This window comes from Solanum tuberosum, unplaced genomic scaffold (genome assembly GCF_000226075.1).
Source record: "Solanum tuberosum cultivar DM 1-3 516 R44 unplaced genomic scaffold, SolTub_3.0 scf00093, whole genome shotgun sequence".
Taxonomy (NCBI): domain Eukaryota; kingdom Viridiplantae; phylum Streptophyta; class Magnoliopsida; order Solanales; family Solanaceae; genus Solanum; species Solanum tuberosum.
In genome coordinates this window covers 1,412,321-1,432,001 of record NW_006239018.1, presented here as the reverse complement: position 1 = coordinate 1,432,001, position 19,681 = coordinate 1,412,321, and the positions used below count along the sequence as shown (strand labels likewise).

At 35.8% G+C, this 19,681-nt stretch overlaps 2 protein-coding genes across 2 annotated transcripts; one reads left to right on the top strand and one right to left on the bottom strand.

Annotated features, from left to right (window-relative positions):
* Positions 1 to 2,306: 2,306 nt before the first annotated feature.
* LOC102594548 (DNA-binding protein SMUBP-2) lies at positions 2,307 to 10,806 on the top strand. The gene is made up of 7 exons (XM_006347553.2): positions 2,307 to 3,431; positions 3,985 to 4,293; positions 4,383 to 4,666; positions 6,522 to 7,553; positions 8,593 to 8,761; positions 9,976 to 10,133; positions 10,288 to 10,806. The coding sequence occupies exons 1-7, from the start codon at positions 2,666 to 2,668 to the stop codon at positions 10,528 to 10,530; spliced, it is 2,961 nt and encodes a 986-aa protein (XP_006347615.1). The 5' UTR covers positions 2,307 to 2,665; the 3' UTR covers positions 10,531 to 10,806.
* Positions 10,807 to 11,814: 1,008 nt separating this feature from the next.
* On the bottom strand, positions 11,815 to 17,858 carry LOC102594211 (protein BOLA4, chloroplastic/mitochondrial). Its single transcript, XM_006347552.2, has 3 exons — positions 17,545 to 17,858; positions 12,436 to 12,503; positions 11,815 to 12,319 (listed from the first exon to the last, which is right to left on the bottom strand). Exons 1-3 carry the CDS (start codon positions 17,803 to 17,805, stop codon positions 12,166 to 12,168), a joined length of 483 nt encoding a protein of 160 aa, XP_006347614.1. The 5' UTR covers positions 17,806 to 17,858; the 3' UTR covers positions 11,815 to 12,165.
* Between the last annotated feature and the right edge of the window lie 1,823 nt (positions 17,859 to 19,681).

Sequence of the window (19,681 nt, the reverse complement as noted above, 5' to 3'; positions counted from 1 at the left end):
TATATATATATATATATATATATATGTATGTATATAGAGCTTGAATAGGAGATATATATTATTAGGCTTTATATGATACTATAAAGTTAATTGTGTCTATTGGTTTAAACCTTCGGTGTCACTTCATTTTGAGGTGATGAAATTGGGTTTGAATCCCACTTACTGCTTCTTATTTTTTTCGTAAAAAAAGATTGGATAAAAATAAGGGGCTAGTAGTTTCGAATTTGCAACCTCATAGTGCAAAGTGAAGTTGAAAATCAACACTTCACTAAGTAAACTTTATCTACTATAGTAATTTAGTTCAAATTTATATGTTACTACATTAGTTTTATATTTCTATGTTTAATAAAAATAGCACATGAATCGATATTATGTGACATGATTTAACTAACGTGTATTAGTTATTGATAGTGCATCCATTGTCTTCAAATCCCGAATTTGCCTTTGCTTGTAGAGGTAGAGAGGTTGTTTCCGAAAAATCTAAGGCTCAAATGCATCAAAACCAAACAAAAAAAAGAAGAAAACAATGCAAAATTCATAGTAACTAAAATATGCAAAACCTATCAGAAAGGAACAAGAACAACAAAACAATACGATAATCAAAATATTATAAGTGATGAAAGATACCAAAAGCAACAGAAAGTTCACAAATTTAGTTCACCAAAAACAGAATATAAATAAATCAAAGAATCCACCAATAATTCTTAGTAAAATTGAATTAATATTTGTCTATTTGGAACTTGTGCCTTCCCAACAGACACTTGGAGAGCTTTGGCAAAGAGAAGATATTTTTTTAAATGACAAGTGATGGCTCAAATATACAAAATATCATTTTTAGTGAAGGTGAATAATAATAATAACAATAACAACAATAATAATAATATAAAAAAACCTAAATAATATTGACTTGTAATTATTTGGAGTGTGGAAGAGCCACGTATAAGAGCAAGAAAAAATAGTGAAGCACTCCCAGCCACTGCATAACATCCAATTGGCTACTCATTTGTGGTGCTGTTTTAATTGCTTTGACTTTGAGTTGAAAAATGTGAGGTATTACTCCTCTAAATTGTTTTGCTCACCTTATTATATATATATATATATATTTATTTATTTATTTTATTTTTTTATTTTTTTATTTTTTTTTATTTTTAAATAGTACTTATGGTGATGAATACTTTATGTTTTGCCAATCAATTTTAAAAACACTATTTTAACAGTTATAAGTGTTTTGTAAAACCTTTTAAAAAAATACTTTCGGAGAAAAACTAACTTTTTAGCTTCTGAAAAATAGTTTATGCTATTTCTAATAAATATCTATTTTCTTTCAAAAGCTTGATGAAACACTTTAATTATTTAAAATACATAATTATTTTGATCTCTCGTAAACTTAGATGACCAGAATTCATAAAGAAATTTCGTTATGTGTCTCACATGCCACATCATATTTATACAATGCATTAAAAAAAAATTACATTTCTATATATGAAAATAATTTAACTTAATTTTTTTTTCCGTAATGAAATGATTTATAGTACACAAATGGTCAGAGAGTGTTTGACCATAAATTTTAAACATATTCATTTTTTTATTAAATTTTATTTCAAGTCAAACAATGTCACATTAACTGAGACAGAGGAAATACTAATATTCCTTTTACAATTATTGCGTAATTGAATTTGATCTATGTTGAGAAAAATGAATGTAATGTCTTTTTAAAAAAAAGGTGTCTAGATTCACTCCAATTAAAATAATAAGTTTATTTGTCTAAATTCATTCATTAAGGCATTTAAATTCTTTATTTGTCATAAATAACCCTTTATTCATTTTATATTTCATGGATCGTTCAGTAAGATATATCAGTGAATTCAATAAATATATTAATAGTGGTGTTATTTAATAAAATTTTCCTTTGATTAACTTCATGGTGAGTATGAAGGGAAAAAAAAGAAGCAAAACACTAATCAAATGTTTTATTCCATATTTAAAAAAAATAATTCATTTAGTGTTGGGATTGACTAAATCTAAAATATTTAATTAAAAATAAAAAAATATTTATTACTTCACCACAATCTTTATTGTGAGATGTTCCGTACTTGTATTAGAGCTAAGTAAAATTGAGTTCACACCAATATTATATATAACAATAATAATATATTCGGTGCAATCTGACAAATTAGAAGCTATGCCAATAATACATCATCAATTAACTTTGGTAAAACACCAACCAAACAGCTGCTGATATAGGAAAAATTCAAGATGTGGTGGAAGGTGATTTTCAAAAGAAGAAAGTTCCAAAAAGTAGCCAAAGAAGAATCGCCGTCCCTTCACATTGGCACAGCGTTTTTCATAGGCTAAAGATTGAGGACAGAAAATGAACACGTTGGACCAACACACAGCTCACAACTCACAAAGGCCTTATAGAATCTCAAATACCCAATAGGAAGACGTGTTCAGACTCTGATCTTCCCCTCTTTTGGGACCCAATTCCTTTTTGATAATGACTTTCAAAATTGCCCTAAAAATCTCTACTTGAATTGTTTGCATATTAACTGCCTCCACCCCTAAAGGTTATGTATTTATTTGTACTTTCACTATTCCAAGAATCTCTCTGCTTCATTCAATGGCACCCTGATACTATTTCTTAGTACTCTGTTTTGTGTTCAGGATGCAAGTGAAACTGTTAAAGATGGAAGCTTCTTGCAATTTCTGCAGTAGCATCTCTACTTTAGCTCCTAGTTGCCTCAGTCTTCGTTTCCGTCAAAAAAGATCCAATCTTTCTTCTTTTATTGGCAAGAATCGAAGCTTTCTTGATTCTATTTCTATTCGAGCAACCGCAAGTAGTAGTAGTAGTGGTGGCACAAAGGTTGTTACTACCCGGAGAAGAAAACCCAAGAATGGTGGAACTAATGGTGCTTCCAGCAAGAATGTTAAAGTTAATGAGATCCCTGCAGTTTCAGCAAAAGGGTCATCGGGGAAAGTGGCAGAGAAAGTTCAAGTAAAGAGAAAAAAGCAGCAGGAAGAGTGTTTCCAGGATAGTGGGCCGGTGGACGTGCGAGCACTGCATCAGAATGGTGACCCTTTGGGGCGTAAAGATTTGGGTAAGTGTGTAGTGAGGTGGTTATCTCAAGGAATGAGAGCTATGGCTTCGGATTTCGTTACAGCAGAGATGCAGGGAGAGTTTGCTGAGATTAAACAGAGAATGGAACCAGGATTAACTTTTGTTATTCAAGCTCAGCCTTATATTAATGCTGTCCCTATGCCTCTTGGTTTTGAAGCTATTTGTTTGAAGGCTTGCACTCATTATCCTACCCTTTTCGACAACTTCCAGCGTGAGCTCAGAGAGGTTCTTCAGGACCTTCAGAGCAAGTCATCCTTCCAAGATTGGCGTGAGACTGAGTCATGGAAGCTGCTCAAGGATCTCGCCAGTTCAGGTGACACCCCTGGAAATTACTCCACTGGATTCTATATTATATGACATATTATTTGATTGAAAGGTTTATGTATATAGTAGTAAAAGGAAAAAGATTAATCATTGCATAATAATCTGATATGAAAAACGTACTCTTTCTGTTTCATTTTATACGTTTTAAACTATGATATATGTATCGACAAAGAGTTTATGAAGCAGAAGAAAGACTTTTGACATGTAAATATATATAACAGCGCTGTAAATTCTTGTGTTTGAATCATATCGTGTTATGTCAATCCTATAAGAGCATTTCATGAAGGGTTAAATGACAGTGATAAAATCACATAGCTTCCAAATATAGAAAATTGTCAATCTTCTTGAAATAGATCAAAAGGCAAAGAGGTTCCTGTAAATGGATTGGAGGGAGTATTGGATTCTTGAAGATGTTTTAAGCAATATTATGAATAGAATGGTGTCCAATGCTTCATATAGATTGAGAAAGGAATTTTTCTAACTTTGCTGATGGGGTTCTGGAATTGGTCAGTTTGGTTTTCCCTGACACTGTTTACTTGCAGCTCAGCATAAAGCCATTGCAAGGAAGGTTTCTCAACCAAAATCTGTTCCTGGCGTAATGGGAATGGACCTCGAGAAAGCAAAAACCATTCAGAGTAGGATTGATGATTTTGCCAATCGTATGTCAGATTTGCTTCATATCGAAAGGGATGCTGAATTGGAGTTCACTCAGGAAGAGTTGAATGCTGTCCCTGCACCGGATGTTACTTCTGAGGCTCAGAGGCCATTAGAATTCTTGGTTAGCCATGCGCAGCCTGAGCAGGAACTCTGTGATACTATCTGCAATCTGACAGCAGTTAGCACATCTATAGGTGATCTAACTTTCTTTAACTACATGGATGTTTGCCAGTATTTATTGCCTCCATTGAACTGGAACATGTTTTTGCATTACAACACACAGGATTAGGTGGAATGCATTTAGTGTTGTTCAAATTGGAGGGAAATCACCGATTGCCTCCAACTAACCTCTCACCTGGAGACATGGTTTGTGTCAGAATATGTGATAGTAGAGGCGCTGGTGCAACTTCTTGCATGCAAGGATTTGTGCATAACCTAGGTGAGGACGAACGTAGCATCAGTTTGGCTCTTGAATCACTTCAGGGAGATACTACCTTTTCCAAGCTCTTTGGGAAAAATGTTCGCATTGATCGTATTCAAGGATTGGCTGATGCACTCACATACGAGGTATATTTCCTTCTTCAGTTCTGCCAGGTGAAATTTCTTGTTGAAGTCATAGTTAAAAAGAATAGTGGAATGGTGAAACTAAATGATTAGGTCAGACAGACAAAGTTTTGGTATATGGTTAACCTAATTTATTTAGAGGAAGCAAAATTGTAGGGGTCTACCAAGTCCATCTCAAGTTCCCTGTGTTCTTTTTTATTGATCTTAGGAGGGAAATGCTCACCCCAGCAGTGATTCTCTACGTTTTGGAGAAAAATATGTGAAATATTGTTGCGTTATGATTTTGGATGGAAAGACTTCAGGCTTAGCTTTCTTTTTTTTGAAATTAAACTTCAGGCTTAGCTTTCTGTCCCATATCCGTTTAAATTAAGTTGTTTTCTGGATGTGCTGTTAATTTCTGATTTTTTCTTGATAAGAATCTTTCCCCCCTTAGATTATTCTTGCATGTCACTCGACCTGTGATAATGCATGTTTGTAGCTTGATGCCTTGATTTCTTCTCATAGTGGACGTAGAGACTCTGGTACTTATATTATCTAAGTTTGTTTTTGGGAGAAGCTCATACTTCATTTCCAAGGTTCAGGCCTAACTTTGAAAAACCTAAGGAGTTCACACTTTTTTCTAAAGTATATTTTTTTGATTTTGAACAGAACTCTCTGTATGCAAGCAGTTATTAGAAAGTTCATTTCCAAGGCTCAGTATAACTTTGAAAAACCTATGTATCACTTCTGCCACTATGACTGGTGGTGATTAGTACTCTAGAATCAACATTGTATGTTGCGCTTTTTTGTTTTCATGTTGTTCAAATATGCCTTCAGCATTTTCTTGTTCTTTCCTCTTTTTCTTCACTTGTTCTCCTACTACTTTTCTTACAGCGTGATGTTTCTATCTTTTTTTTCACTTCCTTCACTTGTTCTTGTACTTCCTCTTGATTGTATCCAAGTATTTTCCATTCATGCTATGCTTTCTGGTTGAAAATTAGAGAGCTTTATCTAAGGAATTCGTCTCCTTCCAGCTGGCTTTGGCATGCTGTTGTATCACCCAATCTAACCATCCATTTTATCCATGGGGTAGCTCGGAAATTAATAACAGAGGCTGGTTACGGTCTCATAGCAGCATTCACAGCATTACTCTTTATAAAGGGTTTCATAGACACCTGTGAGATACCAGTTGAGCATAGATTATTGCTTGCTCTTTTAGAGAATTACATTTTGTCTAAGGTTCTTCTATACTTTTTGTATATTCATTGTGTACATGATTTTCCCTTTATAAAGAGCAATGCTTTACAGCCCTTAGGATCTTGAAAATAATTCATGCCTGCCTTTGCATATGACCATTACTTCTTGTAAGTTGTAAACTACCATTGGTAAATGAGCGGTTCTTTATTATCTTCTTGTTACTCTATATCTTCCTATATCACCGTAGGATTTCCTGTGATGTGTTGTCTTAGGAAAAAATATGACTTGTTTACTTCTTGAGTTAACAAGGACAATTTGTGGAGTAAGAGCGGTAGTTGACACAACTATAAAATTAAGTTAAAACAAAAAAAAAACTATTAAGATTTTCATATTTGGCTTTTTATCTTTGAGATCTTTGCTGCAATAGTTTTTTTGATAGGCGTTGCAGAATGTTTTATGATAAGTACAGTCCTCTACTACTATTGTTCATATTGGGGAAGAGTAATTTTATATAAAATGTTTAAGAGCACTTGCTGCTTTACAAAGTTAATGATTAGATTGGAATATTTTATTCTATTGAATTAAAGGTCACATCATTTTTTGAAATTTTCTGGGTTCTCATTAGGATTGAGGAGAACATAGTCTATCTTAAAATGTGGTATTCACCCTTTTCTTTTGACAGCGCAATTGTGAAGCCTTAATGATGCTTCAGAAGAAAGGATTTCGGAAGAAAAATCCTTCAGTAGCAGTGGTAGCTACACTTTTTGGAGACAAAGAAGACCATAAGTGGCTTGAGGAGAATGACATGGCAGATTGGGCTGAAGTGGAACTTCCTGATTCTACAAACAGAAAATCTTTTGATGCTTCCCAAAGAAAAGCAATTGCATTAGGTTTAAATAAGAATCGACCTATAATGATAATTCAAGGGCCTCCTGGCACAGGGAAGACTGGTTTGCTGAAGGAATTGATTTCTCTTGCTGCAAAACAAGGTGAAAGGGTGCTTGTAACTGCACCGACAAATGCAGCTGTGGACAACATGGTTGAAAAGTTGTCTGATATTGGAATCAACATTGTACGGGTTGGAAATCCTGCACGAATATCCCCTGATGTAGCTTCAAAATCTTTGGCTGAAATTGTGAATAACAGGCTGTCTGATTTCCGAGCAGAAATTGAGAGGAAGAAGTCAGATCTTAGAAGGGACCTGAGGTATTGTCTTAAGGATGACTCTTTAGCTGCTGGTATACGTCAACTTCTGAAACAGCTTGGAAAGTCCATCAAGAAGAAAGAGAAGGAAACTGTGAAAGAAATCTTATCAACTGCTCATGTTGTGCTTGCAACAAACATTGGGGCAGCTGATCCACTAATTAGGCGGCTGGATGCATTTGATTTGGTTATTATAGATGAAGCTGGCCAAGCAATTGAACCATCGTCTTGGATACCAATATTGCTCGGAAAGCGTTGTATTCTTGCAGGAGATCAATTCCAGCTTGCTCCTGTGATCCTTTCTAGGAAAGCCTTAGAAGGTGGTCTTGGAATTTCACTACTGGAGAGGGCAGCAACTTTGCATGATGGGATGCTGTCGACAAAGTTAACAACACAATACAGAATGAACGATGCCATAGCTAGCTGGGCTTCAAAGGAGATGTATGATGGATCTTTAACATCATCTCCAACCGTTGCTTCTCATCTTCTGGTGGATTCTCCTTTTGTCAAGGTATGAAACGCTTTGCCATTGCATGCCATTTTCTCTAGGCATATAACTTATGATTTGAATTCTGATACCTTGTTTTACTTTTTGTTCTTTCCACAAGTTCAAAGGACAACATAGGCTCCTTTCTTTGTCATTTTCCATAACATAAAGCTTAATGGGCTTTTCATGACTTTCTTCATGCACGTGAAATATTAAGTAGGAAAACAGAGGTGTAGAGGTTAACTTATAGTGCAGAATATCTGTGCCATTGGCAATGTTCAAGTAGGATGACTTCTACATTAGAGGTTTTACTTTAGGAACCATGAGAACTTTAAGAACATTTATGTGGACCTTTTCTTTATTGTAACTTTTATATGGACATTAGAAGATACCATTTTGAGATTGAGATGTAAGGGTTCTTAAGTCTTGACCCCTCAGATATCATGGAACTGTATGAACACCTAATCTAAAGGTTTAAAAACCTTTAAATGGTATTTTGGTCTAAACTCCTAATAAAATAGTGTCTTTCTGGATATTTTTCAATACTGTCTACAAATTTGAATCTCTCCCCTCAACATCTTGTTTTGTATGCAATACATACTATGCTTAGAAAAAATAAAGTTGCCGTGGAACCCTTTCTTGTAGAGTTACCATCTTCGACATATGCTAGGTGCTGCATTTAATTGTTCTCGGCACTGCCTCACAACATTAGTCTGGGTTATCTGTTTTGAGGGCAAGAAGAACAATTTGCAGAATTTCAAGATGAATTGTATAGCTCTTTATTATTTTTGGTGTAAACAGAAGAACTTTTTGATGTTTTAGACTATTTGTGACAAAAAGCATAGATGGAGTCGGTCTAGTTTGTAATACTTTTGGAAGGGGGCTACTTTGATGTAGTATACCTGTGGATAAATAGAAGAAAAAAAAAAGTTACCATTCTCAAAAAAAAATTAGTCTGGGTTATCTGCTTGTTCGAATCTTTAGCATATTATTGACCAACAAGTATTTGGTTACAGAAAGCATTCCTTTAGATGATTTTAATTCTTCTAATTTCTGCATTCAGCCAACATGGATTACACAGTGTCCGCTGTTATTGCTTGATACGAGAATGCCTTACGGAAGCTTATCAGTTGGTTGTGAAGAGCATCTGGACCCTGCTGGCACTGGCTCCTTTTTCAATGAAGGGGAAGCAGAAATCGTTATTCAACATGTATTCAGTTTAATTTATGCTGGTACGTGCCCTTCACTTTTTGTTTTCTCTTGAAATGATAATTGATAGATCCTTTAATTTTCCTGAAAGTAATCATAAATAAAACTTCCATGATGAGTGTTTTTATTGCTCAAGCTATGACTGGACAAAATATGCATTCATTGAATTCAATTATTAAATATCTTGCATGTATCCTGTCTACCCACCAGAATGCCTAGCTTATGTAGAGAGGTAGCAGGACTCCTGGTGATGGACTGATGACAACTTTATATTCTCTGGTTATAACTCATGACAAGTATATGCTGAAAGTACTGTTACCATTCTCAAAAAAAAAAAGTATATGCTGAAAGTAAAAGCTCATGAAATCTCAATTGGAACTGCACATTTCTCTCTAATCCATTGTCAATGACTGATTTTTATTCTTTGTACGTGAATCCATTCTTTTACTACAGTTAAGCTTAACGGAAAAAGTTTTAGAGAAATGTATAGCCAACAATGTTAACTCCTCTTCCATATTGCTGGAAGAACTGTTTGACAAAAAGCTACTCAACCAGGATACTTTTATATCTATCACTCCAATTCCCACATTCTTTGAGAAGCTGAAAACCTTTAACCTTGCTTAGATGGTTATTCCTTTTTAAGTTCCTAGAAGATTCTTTTTCTTGTAGTAATAAGAAGTTTCATTGCTGGCATCAAGAAGATGCAGCATAGTACAAAAGTTAGGAAGATAACAGAACTTTGTTATCTCAATTACAAAAAGACTAAACTAGTACTAGGGAGCTAACAAAGTTCAAAAAGTTCCTAGGTGAATCTATGGGTGAAAGACTAAGCCAACTATATAGAAGATCATCTTCGCTAGAAGGAAGTGTCTTTCAGTAGAACCATATACCGTGAAGTTTCAGTTGACAGCTTAGCTGAATGAAAGAGTTAATCAGTACTATCTTTTAGTGAGGGTTAATGAATACTATTTGCGCTTCCAATAAGCTCAAGACACTCATGGTGATAATTTCTCTCGGACCAAATCAACGTAAACTTCCCTTCTCAGCATGTTCATGATTCTGCATTCACGTTGCTTGGATGAGCCTATGAAAGCATCCTTTACTTGCGAGATGAAGGAAATCTTTTTATTTACATTTGGGGAATATGCATGTACTTTCTACTTCTGTTGCTTCATGTATTGTAAATCAGGATAGATTAGTTAAAGAAGGATCAGTTATCTTAAATTATCTTCTGCAGGTGTTCCTCCTGCAGCCATTGCTGTGCAATCTCCTTATGTCGCTCAAGTGCAACTACTTAGAGACAGGATTGATGAGATTCCTATGGCTACTGGCGTTGATGTTGCAACTATTGATAGCTTTCAAGGCCGTGAAGCAGATGCAGTGATTATATCCATGGTAAGCTGTCACTCTACTGATGTGTTACATTTCTAAGCATAACTGTTTCATGAATTGATCCAACTACATTATGCACTTCAATGTACATTGTCTAAATATTGAGAAAGAGAATATGCAAGTAAATGCTTATATAACCTTGCTTAACTATGTCCAGGTTCGATCAAACAATTTGGGGGCAGTTGGCTTTTTGGGAGACAACAGGCGAATGAATGTTGCTATAACAAGGGCGCGCAAGCATGTAGCAGTCGTCTGTGACAGTTCAACTATATGCCACAACACATATTTGGCTAGGCTGCTTCGTCATATTAGATATTTTGGGAAAGTTAAGCATGTTGAACCTGGCAGCTTCTGGGAATTTGGCCTTGGTATGGATCCAATGTTGCCTACTACCAGTTAAATTTGAAATAGTTCAAGAAGACCAAATTTTTAATGCTTCTGTCCAACTAGTGACTGGCTGGGCGGACTCTCAGATACATTGATGCCCTGGTTCGGTCTGCAAATTATATATTCAGCTTTTTGACCACAAGGACTAAGCACGGGGTACTTTTCATTTGTATATATAATTCAAAGAAAAACTTTATGAAAAGTGTAAATATATATACACACAGCTACGATGTCTATACGATTCTTGATTGTTTAACTCCAGTTAATGATTTTCCTTGTATTTGAATCAGCATGGAGATTCTGTTGAAAAAATGTTCAAAGTTCATTCACTACCGGAGTTGTTCATACATATATGAAGTACCTGAGAAGGTTATATTTCTAAAAACAGAGTTCTGGGGAAGGAGTAAGGGTAGTAATAGCGCGGACTAGCCACCATCGTCCTGGAGTTGTACTTTGTGAAAATTGAAACTCCAGGGGATGGAAAAGGCCAAACCTCCAGGAGTTGAAAAATAAAATGAAGGCCAAAAGCATGTTAGATTAAGCACCACTTGAAAATAATGCTAAGTAAACATCAATTTTGAACGACAAGTAACTCACTAAAATATTTATCGTCTCATATTCAAAACTTCATAATACACCTTATTTAATACTATTCTTGTAAGCCCGATCAAACGACCACTAAACGTTCAATGAGAGGTAACGCGTTTGATATAACCATTCAATTGTAAGTTGATACCATTTTATGGTTTTTGAAACGCTTTTTTTTCTTGTTCTTTTGCTTTTCAAACAAGCCAACTTATAGCACCCAAACATTCTGCATTTTTGTTAATTCTATCGTCACTTTGTTTGACAAATGTAAACATCAAGAAGATTGTGTTTCACGCGTATGTGTTAGCTGTGCCTAAACCATCTGACTTACGGAAATGATAAGAAAATTGTCTTTTCTACTCTAATTCGATACTACTACAATAATAATATTTTCAAATGCATCAAAATTCTATGAGAATCTAGCAAGCAATTTAAAGCACTAGTAATTTAAGTAGTGCTAAACTGCTAATATGTAGCGACCTGCCAAATATAATCCACAAGACAAATTTAGGAGCTTTTTTTTTTGCTGTTAGAAGCAGCACTATATGTGATGATTATATGGGGTGTCATGAGTCATGACTAACTTTAATAAACTATATAATATGGCTCCATTTCCCCCAAAAAATAAATTGAATTTAAAAAGTTGGCGACCACAAATAGTTGATAATTCTTCAACCTCCAAATTGCTGTAAATATACTGAGCAAATGGTGAAATCCAATTTCTTGAAGCACTTATTTCTCATCAGAATTTTACCATATCCATGGCGTTAAGCAGTTAAACTGTTCTTCCTTTGGACAGGCACATTCAACTCTTGTTCTTTGACCAGTAGCAGGGAAGAACTAGATTTTAAAAATGAACAAACTGCTGTTACAAAATGGCAAGTATTCAATGCCCTGTCTCCAACTAAAAATGTAAAGCAATACTACTTCAAAGTTGACATCATTCAATTTTCTCTTTTTTCATAGTAACTGTATATCATATCAATTGAAAAGTTTTGCGACTTCAAAATAAAGTATCTGACTGGGGTGGTGTTTTGATACTCTTATGTTGTGCCTCTTATCACTTCCCTGCAGCTGCTTCGGTTGGTGTTTTGGTAGTCATCTGGTCAACTGCATGCACAGTGTTCTGAAGTTCTTCCCATATGGCTTTGTAGACCATCCTCTGCCTATTCACAGCAGATTGTCCCTCAAAAGCTGAAGCGATTACATCAATGCTGCAAAGAGAAATAAAATGACTACAGAACTAGCAACAAATACGGTCACCACTTGATTTAGTAAAACAGCTTCGTATTCCCATCCACTGCATCATTTACTAGAGAAGAAGCCTCACCTGACATGCCGACCATCACCATAAGCATCTTTCACTACGACTGTGTCTGCATTCAACTGTTCCTTGATCTGTTCACATATATTCAAATCTCAACCAGACAATTATATTGACAGAAGTGAGACTATCACAAAAGACACGAATGTAATATCCCAGGCAGATATTACAGGAGCATGGAATCTGTACAGCCAAATGTAGCATAGGCAAAGCAAGTACTGCAACCCTTATTAATGTAATCTAAGGCCACAGCCTTGTTTATGTAACCATGACAAAAACGTAAAGAGGATCAAACATCAAAAGTTTAATGCCACATGTGAACGGAATTTCATAATCTCAAAAGAAGAATCTACTTCAATTGATATGCCCTGGGAGCCGGGCATACATAACATACACAGTCAAGAGGTGAACAATTAGATACAACAGCCGGTGTTGCAGCGAAATTGATTGCAAAAGAAGGGACAGGGAAGAAAAGTTCTTTTCCAGAACTGCAATTGTGGACATGATGTGCTTAAGCTTTTTCTTCCATGTTTTAGTTAAAGTAGGAGCTAATATATGTCATAAAGAAGTAGCATTCTATACTTCGCTGTATATGATTGATTACAAATACGACTATGAGGAAAAAGAAAAGAGACACTTATGAGCCAGTTTGGGTTAGTTGATTATAAATGCCCAGGCGTTTAGCTCAATTGGCAAAGGTTGAGGGACTTGTTAGGTCACAAGTTTGAGTAGTGCAGCAAGCAACCTAAGTCGAGCATTTAGGTGGAGAAAAATAAAGGGACGGGCCCATCATTCTCGAGTTTCAAGGTCGCGGTCGACCCAAAGGGCAGACTCCACAGATTTTTCGGTCATAAAACAAATAGAGGGAAAAAACATTAAGTGGTTGTAAGTGCATTTAAGTGTTAAAAACTGATTTTATAAATATGCAGTTATGTGTTTGAATAGAAGTGTTGAAGCTAATAATAAATAAATAATGTATTTGGTAAAATAAGTTGATTAGTTGTTCTTTTGACAAAGTGACTTAAGTACACTGAAAGCTTTTGCAAAGAGAAGGAGTAATGACTTATATATAATGAAGAGGAAGTTAAAGATTTTGTTTTGGAAATGGTGTTTCGAGAATTAGGAAAAATATCAAGGACAAAATTATAAAAATCTTGGTCAAACTAAAAGTGCTAATAGTTGGGGCCTTGGGGGTGACCTATTTATGTCTTTCGGATGATTCTTTTTGGCTTATAAGCACTTAGCTATAAGTACTTTGGTATTTACCAAACGCATAGGTGAGTCAAAAGGTACTTATAAGTGAATTTGACCAACTTATGTGTTTGATAGCCCATTTGGATTAGTTGATTGTAAATAGCAGATAAGTTTCAAGTGTTGAAAAGCATTATTCAGCGTTGAAACTGATTTTATAAACAAGCAGTTACATCTTTGGATAGAAGTTCTGAAATTGTTAATAAGCAGTTGATGTATTTGGTAAAAAAGTGTTGATAAGTTGTTCTGTCATTAGAATGACTAAAATATCCTTAAAATATTTGCAAAAAATTATAAATTTAAAAGTATATGGGTAAAGAAAAGGAGGAACGACAGACACGAAGTGGAGAGGAAGTAAGAAGTTTTGTTTTGGAAAAGATATGTTGACAGTTAGAAAAGGTATGATCTACAGTTGGAACAAATGGGGACGCACCATAGACCAAAAAAGATGGACTATGATACCAGGCTGTATATGGTGGACTATCCGGAGGGAAAGGAATCTAAGATGCTTTGAAGGAAAGAACAACCCAATCCAGAAGATAAAGCTTAATTGTATTTTACGTTTTCACTTTTGGTGTAAACAGAACTGCATAGAGAACACTCAGACTCTAATGCAATTGTTAGTCTTTATAGATTTTTTTGCTTAGATTAGCTTGCTCTCATTACATGTAGTTATGGCTTAACAACCCTTTTTTGTTGATACAATATGTTACCTTATCAAAAAATAAAAAAAAATATTATAAAATCGTAAAATACTTGGTCAAACCAAAATTGCTTATAAGCTTAAAAGTCATAAGTTGGAGATGACCAACTTATGACTTTTGGCTGATTTTGGTGTATAAGCACTAGTCTCATAAACACTTTGGTGTTTAGTAAATGCGTAGATAAGCTAAAAAGTGTTTATAAGCCAATTTGATCAGCTTATAAGCTTAGTCAAACACCCTCTAAGCTTATAAGCTGGTCAAACTAGTTTATAAGCACTTTTTGGCTTATCTAGGCATTTAGTAAACGTCGCCTAAAGTCATAAATTGGTCACTCCTAACTTATGGTTTTATAGCTTATAAGCACTCTTGGTTTGACCGAGCCTTTTACAATTTATTCCTAATATCTTTTGTAATCTCTGAAATACTCTTACTAACATAACTATTAATTCTCCCCAATTCTATTTCTGCCGTTCTTTTTATACGTAAAAATTACTATTAAATTTTTATTATGTTGTAAATAGATCGAAGGTCATTTCAGTCATTTTAACATAAACAATGATGATCAAGACCTTTTTACCAACCATGTTAATGGCTAATATCAGTTTCAACCCAAACCCATAACTGTTCATTTAAAAATTCAGCTTCAACACCTAAAAGAGTTTTTCAACCCTTGATGTTTCTCAGTTAATCCACCAGTTTCATAAGCTTATCCAAACACCCCAGAGTAATTTCAGGATACAAAACTAGGTTCAAGGATCTTCTAAAAGGGATTTCACAAGTTTAGTCCAAAACTCAAACTTGCTTCTTCTTTATTAATTTGATCCTATAGACATAGTTCTATTAACTTCATTATGACACCGAGACGAATATTCTGAGGTTTCCCTAATACTTTTGATTATTGCTATTGCAGTACTTTTCTATCCCCACCCACCGACACTAACGTCAAAAATTGTGCACCCCTTTATCTCTTGTGATTACATACTCCAAATAGTTTTCAGCATCTATATATTGCTTTGTCATTCAGCCACTTATAGCAGACACTCAAAACTCATCACAACCCTTGTGCCTATAAAACTGAATCTTTGTCTTAACTTTAATAGTTCATTGCACATGGATCAAGGTGTTGCATCACACCAATGCGCTGGTTGATTATTTGATAAAATATGCAACATTTGTGATCCTAGGTAGGTCAGTTCATCTTTTTGTTTACAACCGAGAAATTCCCAAGGGTTAGTGGTGCACGGTTCAGAACTTGGTGGATAATCGGCTTGATCCTCCCCCCTTCTCCACTTAAGTACCAAGCATTTGGGGGGGGGGGGGGGGGGGGGGGGGGGGGGGGGGGGGGGGGGGGGGGGGGGGGGGGGGGGGGGGGGGGGGGGGGGGGGGGGGGGGGGGGGGGGGGGGGGGGGGGGGGGGGGGGGGGGGGGGGGGGGGGGGGGGGGGGGGGGGGGGGGGGGGGGGGGGGGGGGGGGGGGGGGGGGGGGGGGGGGGGGGGGGGGGGGGGGGGGGGGGGGGGGGGGGGGGGGGGGGGGGGGGGGGGGGGGGGGGGGGGGGGGGGGGGGGGGGGGGGGGGGGGGGGGGGGGGGGGGGGGGGGGGGGGGGGGGGGGGGGGGGGGGGGGGGGGGGGGGGGGGGGGGGGGGGGGGGGGGGGGGGGGGGGGGGGGGGAGGGGGCTTGATCGCACGATTCTTAATATCTAGTGGTTGCTTCATTCATTGTTTCTCTTGTTCTTTTTTTCTTCTCAAATTCTAACATCTTCAATTCTACATAATTAACCATTGTAAGAAATACCATGATTATTTAGTACTCTCTCCGTCCAACAATAATTGTCCACTATATTATTTTGGAATGTCCAACAATACTGGTCCACTTTATGAAATCAATGGATAATTTTATACTTATCATTAATTATAGTCATTTCTCTATTCTTTTTTTTATGACAAGGAAAACCAGCAGCCGCTACCCTTTGGGTGTGCACAGGGTAGAACCCCCGCTTCTATGCAATAGCTCGCAAACCATATAGGAGAGGTAACCCGCACTAGGCAAGTCTGGTGCGACGAGCTCAACCCAGAAGGCAAACCCCTTGCTTTCGCTGGCAAGGGGTTTTGAACTTGAGACCTCCAACATGGAAGTCCCAAGCTCAAACCACTGGGCCACCCGGAAGGGCGAAGGGTTATAGTCATCTTTCTATTACATTTTCAAGACATTGCATTTATTATATTCAAAGGATGATATAGTAAAATTACCCTTCTATTTATAATTTCTTAAGAAGTGTGCAAAGTCAGTAGTGGACAAGTATTGTTGGACAGAGGGAGTAATTTTTTTTCTTCTTGAAATGGGAATATTTTGTAGTGCCAAAGTCAATTTTTATCAGGTTCCTTCTTTTAAGTGATTATGCAAAACAGCACATACTCAACGATGTTCTCTTCTAATCTGTTCCCCTTCGATCAACATTTAGACAATGCCATTCAGCACTAGAGAAGTCTATGTAAGATGGAGTTCATAGAAAGCTGATAAAGCCATCAAGAAAATCTGGGTCGTGGTACCTGCTTGTATTTTCTGGTGTATTTAGACAAAAAGAAATGGTAGATGCTTTAATGGAATTTCAACTCAAGCAATATCCTGAAGGCTAGATGCTTAATGAATTTATTCAGTTGGTTCAGATAGTTCCTAGTAATTAGCATTGACCATTTTTTGGATTTCATTAGCTCTTTAATACCTTGCAATTCTGCTTTGGTAACATATCTTTTGAGGGTGTATCGAAAACAGCCTCTATACCTCACAAAGGAAGGTTGCGTACATCCTATCCTCCCCAGACACCACTTGTGGGATTACACGGTTGTTGTTAGCTCCTTCGTATACTTTAGAAATGAGCTGAACAAATCAACATTTTGTATATTTTGTATCTATTGCAACTTCCTAATGCCTTTTTATCAAATCTACTTCATCAAAATATAAATAAAAAATCTTGAGGTCAGATTTAGCAATTACTCCGAACAAACTCTTATAGTAATCCCTAAAGTTTTAATCTTTAGAGAGAAGTTAGCAATTCCCAAGCTGTAGAAAGCACAAAGCAGATAAATACAAGCCCAATAAAACACAAATCCCAAGTTTTATGATGCGCAAAAACTCATAGTTGAAAAAGGGTCAATGAATTTAACCTTTTTCTCCATTGACTGCATAAGAGGGGAATCAAATGAGTCATTGCCAGTATCGCTAGTTGCTCGAATACTAAAACTCCGATGACCGGCGAAGGCCTCAATCTTCAACCCTATGTGAGAAAGGAGCTTCATCGGCCTATTGGAACGGGCAGCAATAGAATAGCATTTCACCATTGCAGGTACACGTGGCTGAACGGAGCAGCTCAGTCGCCGGATACATAGCGCCGCCACGTTTGGCCTCACAAACAGAGCCTTCGTCATCTCTTCTGCTTCTTTCCCGTATATGGTCACAAGCAAATTAGAATTTAGAGGTCGTCATATATACAATCCCCCAAATAAAATGTTAAATTATTTTATGTTATTTTTGGTTTAAAATTTTTATTTTTCCATATATAATTTCAAAATTATTATATTATTTTGTATATTACTTTTTCAAGATACGGAATTTGCTATCTAAGAGATAAAAAGGCGAAATTTTTCAAAATTCTAATGTCCCTTAAGAATGACAAAGTTTAAATTGAAATTAAAATATTATTCAAGTTTATTTAATATTAAACCAAACATATCTTAAATGTTTGTGTATTTCTATATTTATAAGATAAAACGTTAAACAATAATTAGTTCTTTGTATTTGGTATGGGTTTAAACTGATACCTTAAGATATCTTTTAAGTTTTCAAAAATTATTACTTTTGATCTCCAACAAATTTTTATTGTTAGATTCAACAAAAATAAAATAAAAAATTTAACTAAAAGTTCTTTTTTTTTTCAATTCAAAAAATTTGTCACGCCAAAAACAATATCATACACCAAAAGAAGATCTAAAAGAAATGCAATAAAAATGCACCTCAAAAAAGATACATTGGAATCCAAAGTTTGCATCTCCAAATTTGAGTGCATGTTAAATTCTAATTATTATTTTTCGTATTTCATGCTAAATTGAACAACTAGAGCTTTTTGGGTATATGATGGAGGCCAGAATGCTTTCTTGTTTTACAAATTTAAAGAATTAATCTGCTCAAGAAGATAGTCAAGGCGCCAGTTTGAACCTGTCCCTCTAGGCATAAAAAAGAAAAAGAAAAGTTCATTATTTTCGATGCTTAAGTATTTGTATTATGTTCTTTTATTAAACGACTGAATATATATTGAACTTTAAGATATTTCTCTTTTGTTAAATTGTGAATCGAGGAAATATGTCACGAGAATCTTTTTGCATCATTTGTTGTTTTTTTTTCAATGTCGTCATTTGTAGAATAGAATTACAAACTTTTTATTTGGACGTATTATCATTCTCTATACATTGTCAAGCAAAATATAATAAAATGTCATCAATACTGTAGTATGTAAACACCATGGAGGTATTATAATTTTTTTGGAATGTAATGGTTTGATGTTTTTTATCAGCTTTTGCATCCCCATGACGTTAATTTTTAAAATAATAAATGTTATGTTATTTATAATACATATAATGATATAAATATACAATATTTGTATAAAACATATTGTTGTAGCAGAAAATTAAAATATTGAAATACATGCGCATCCTTTTTTTTTGGTACCTTACATGTCCGAGCAAAATAAACTCCCATTATTATATAATTAGTTATTTCTTATCTACTATTAATTAAAAACGATTGTTTGATTTTTCAAAATTCAGAAGGCAGAAGAATTATAAAAGTTCTAGGAAAGGCAACATAGGGGGAAAGAGTTTTTATTTAAACAAACGTATACTACTTAATTATTCATCATAGCTATAGTTTGCTATAATTATCACTCGCGACTAACATTATACATTAATTACGTGGGCTGACTTCGAGTTTGTATAATTAGCCACGTTTGTAAATGTATAATTCGCCAGAATATACAAATACAGATGTCTAATATACAATTATCTAACCGATATACATATACAATTCACCTCTCTCCCACTCTCTGCCCTCTCTCGCTTGCCTCTCTCCTCTTTCCTCTCTCTCCCAATCTCGCTCGCCTCTCTCCTCCCTCTCCCAATCTCGCTCGTCTCTCTCCTCCCTCTCCCGATCTCGCTTGCCATATATACAAATACGTATGTATAATATACAATTATCTAACTAATATACATATACGATTCACCTCTCTCCCACTCTCTGCCCTCTCTCGCT

Excerpts from the sequence above, each read along its gene's own strand:
- LOC102594548 (XM_006347553.2), top strand. The coding sequence starts at position 2,666 with ATGCAAGTGAAACTGTTAAAGATGGAAGCTTCTTGCAATTTCTGCAGT. Across the intron at positions 4,667-6,521 it reads CTGATGCACTCACATACGAG|CGCAATTGTGAAGCCTTAAT; the intron begins GTATATTTCCTT and ends TTCTTTTGACAG. Across the intron at positions 7,554-8,592 it reads TGGATTCTCCTTTTGTCAAG|CCAACATGGATTACACAGTG; the intron begins GTATGAAACGCT and ends TTCTGCATTCAG.
- LOC102594211 (XM_006347552.2), bottom strand. The coding sequence starts at position 17,805 with ATGACGAAGGCTCTGTTTGTGAGGCCAAACGTGGCGGCGCTATGTATC. Across the intron at positions 12,504-17,544 it reads TGCAGTCAATGGAGAAAAAG|ATCAAGGAACAGTTGAATGC; the intron begins GTTAAATTCATT and ends ATATGTGAACAG. Across the intron at positions 12,320-12,435 it reads GGTGATGGTCGGCATGTCAG|CATTGATGTAATCGCTTCAG; the intron begins GTGAGGCTTCTT and ends TTCTCTTTGCAG.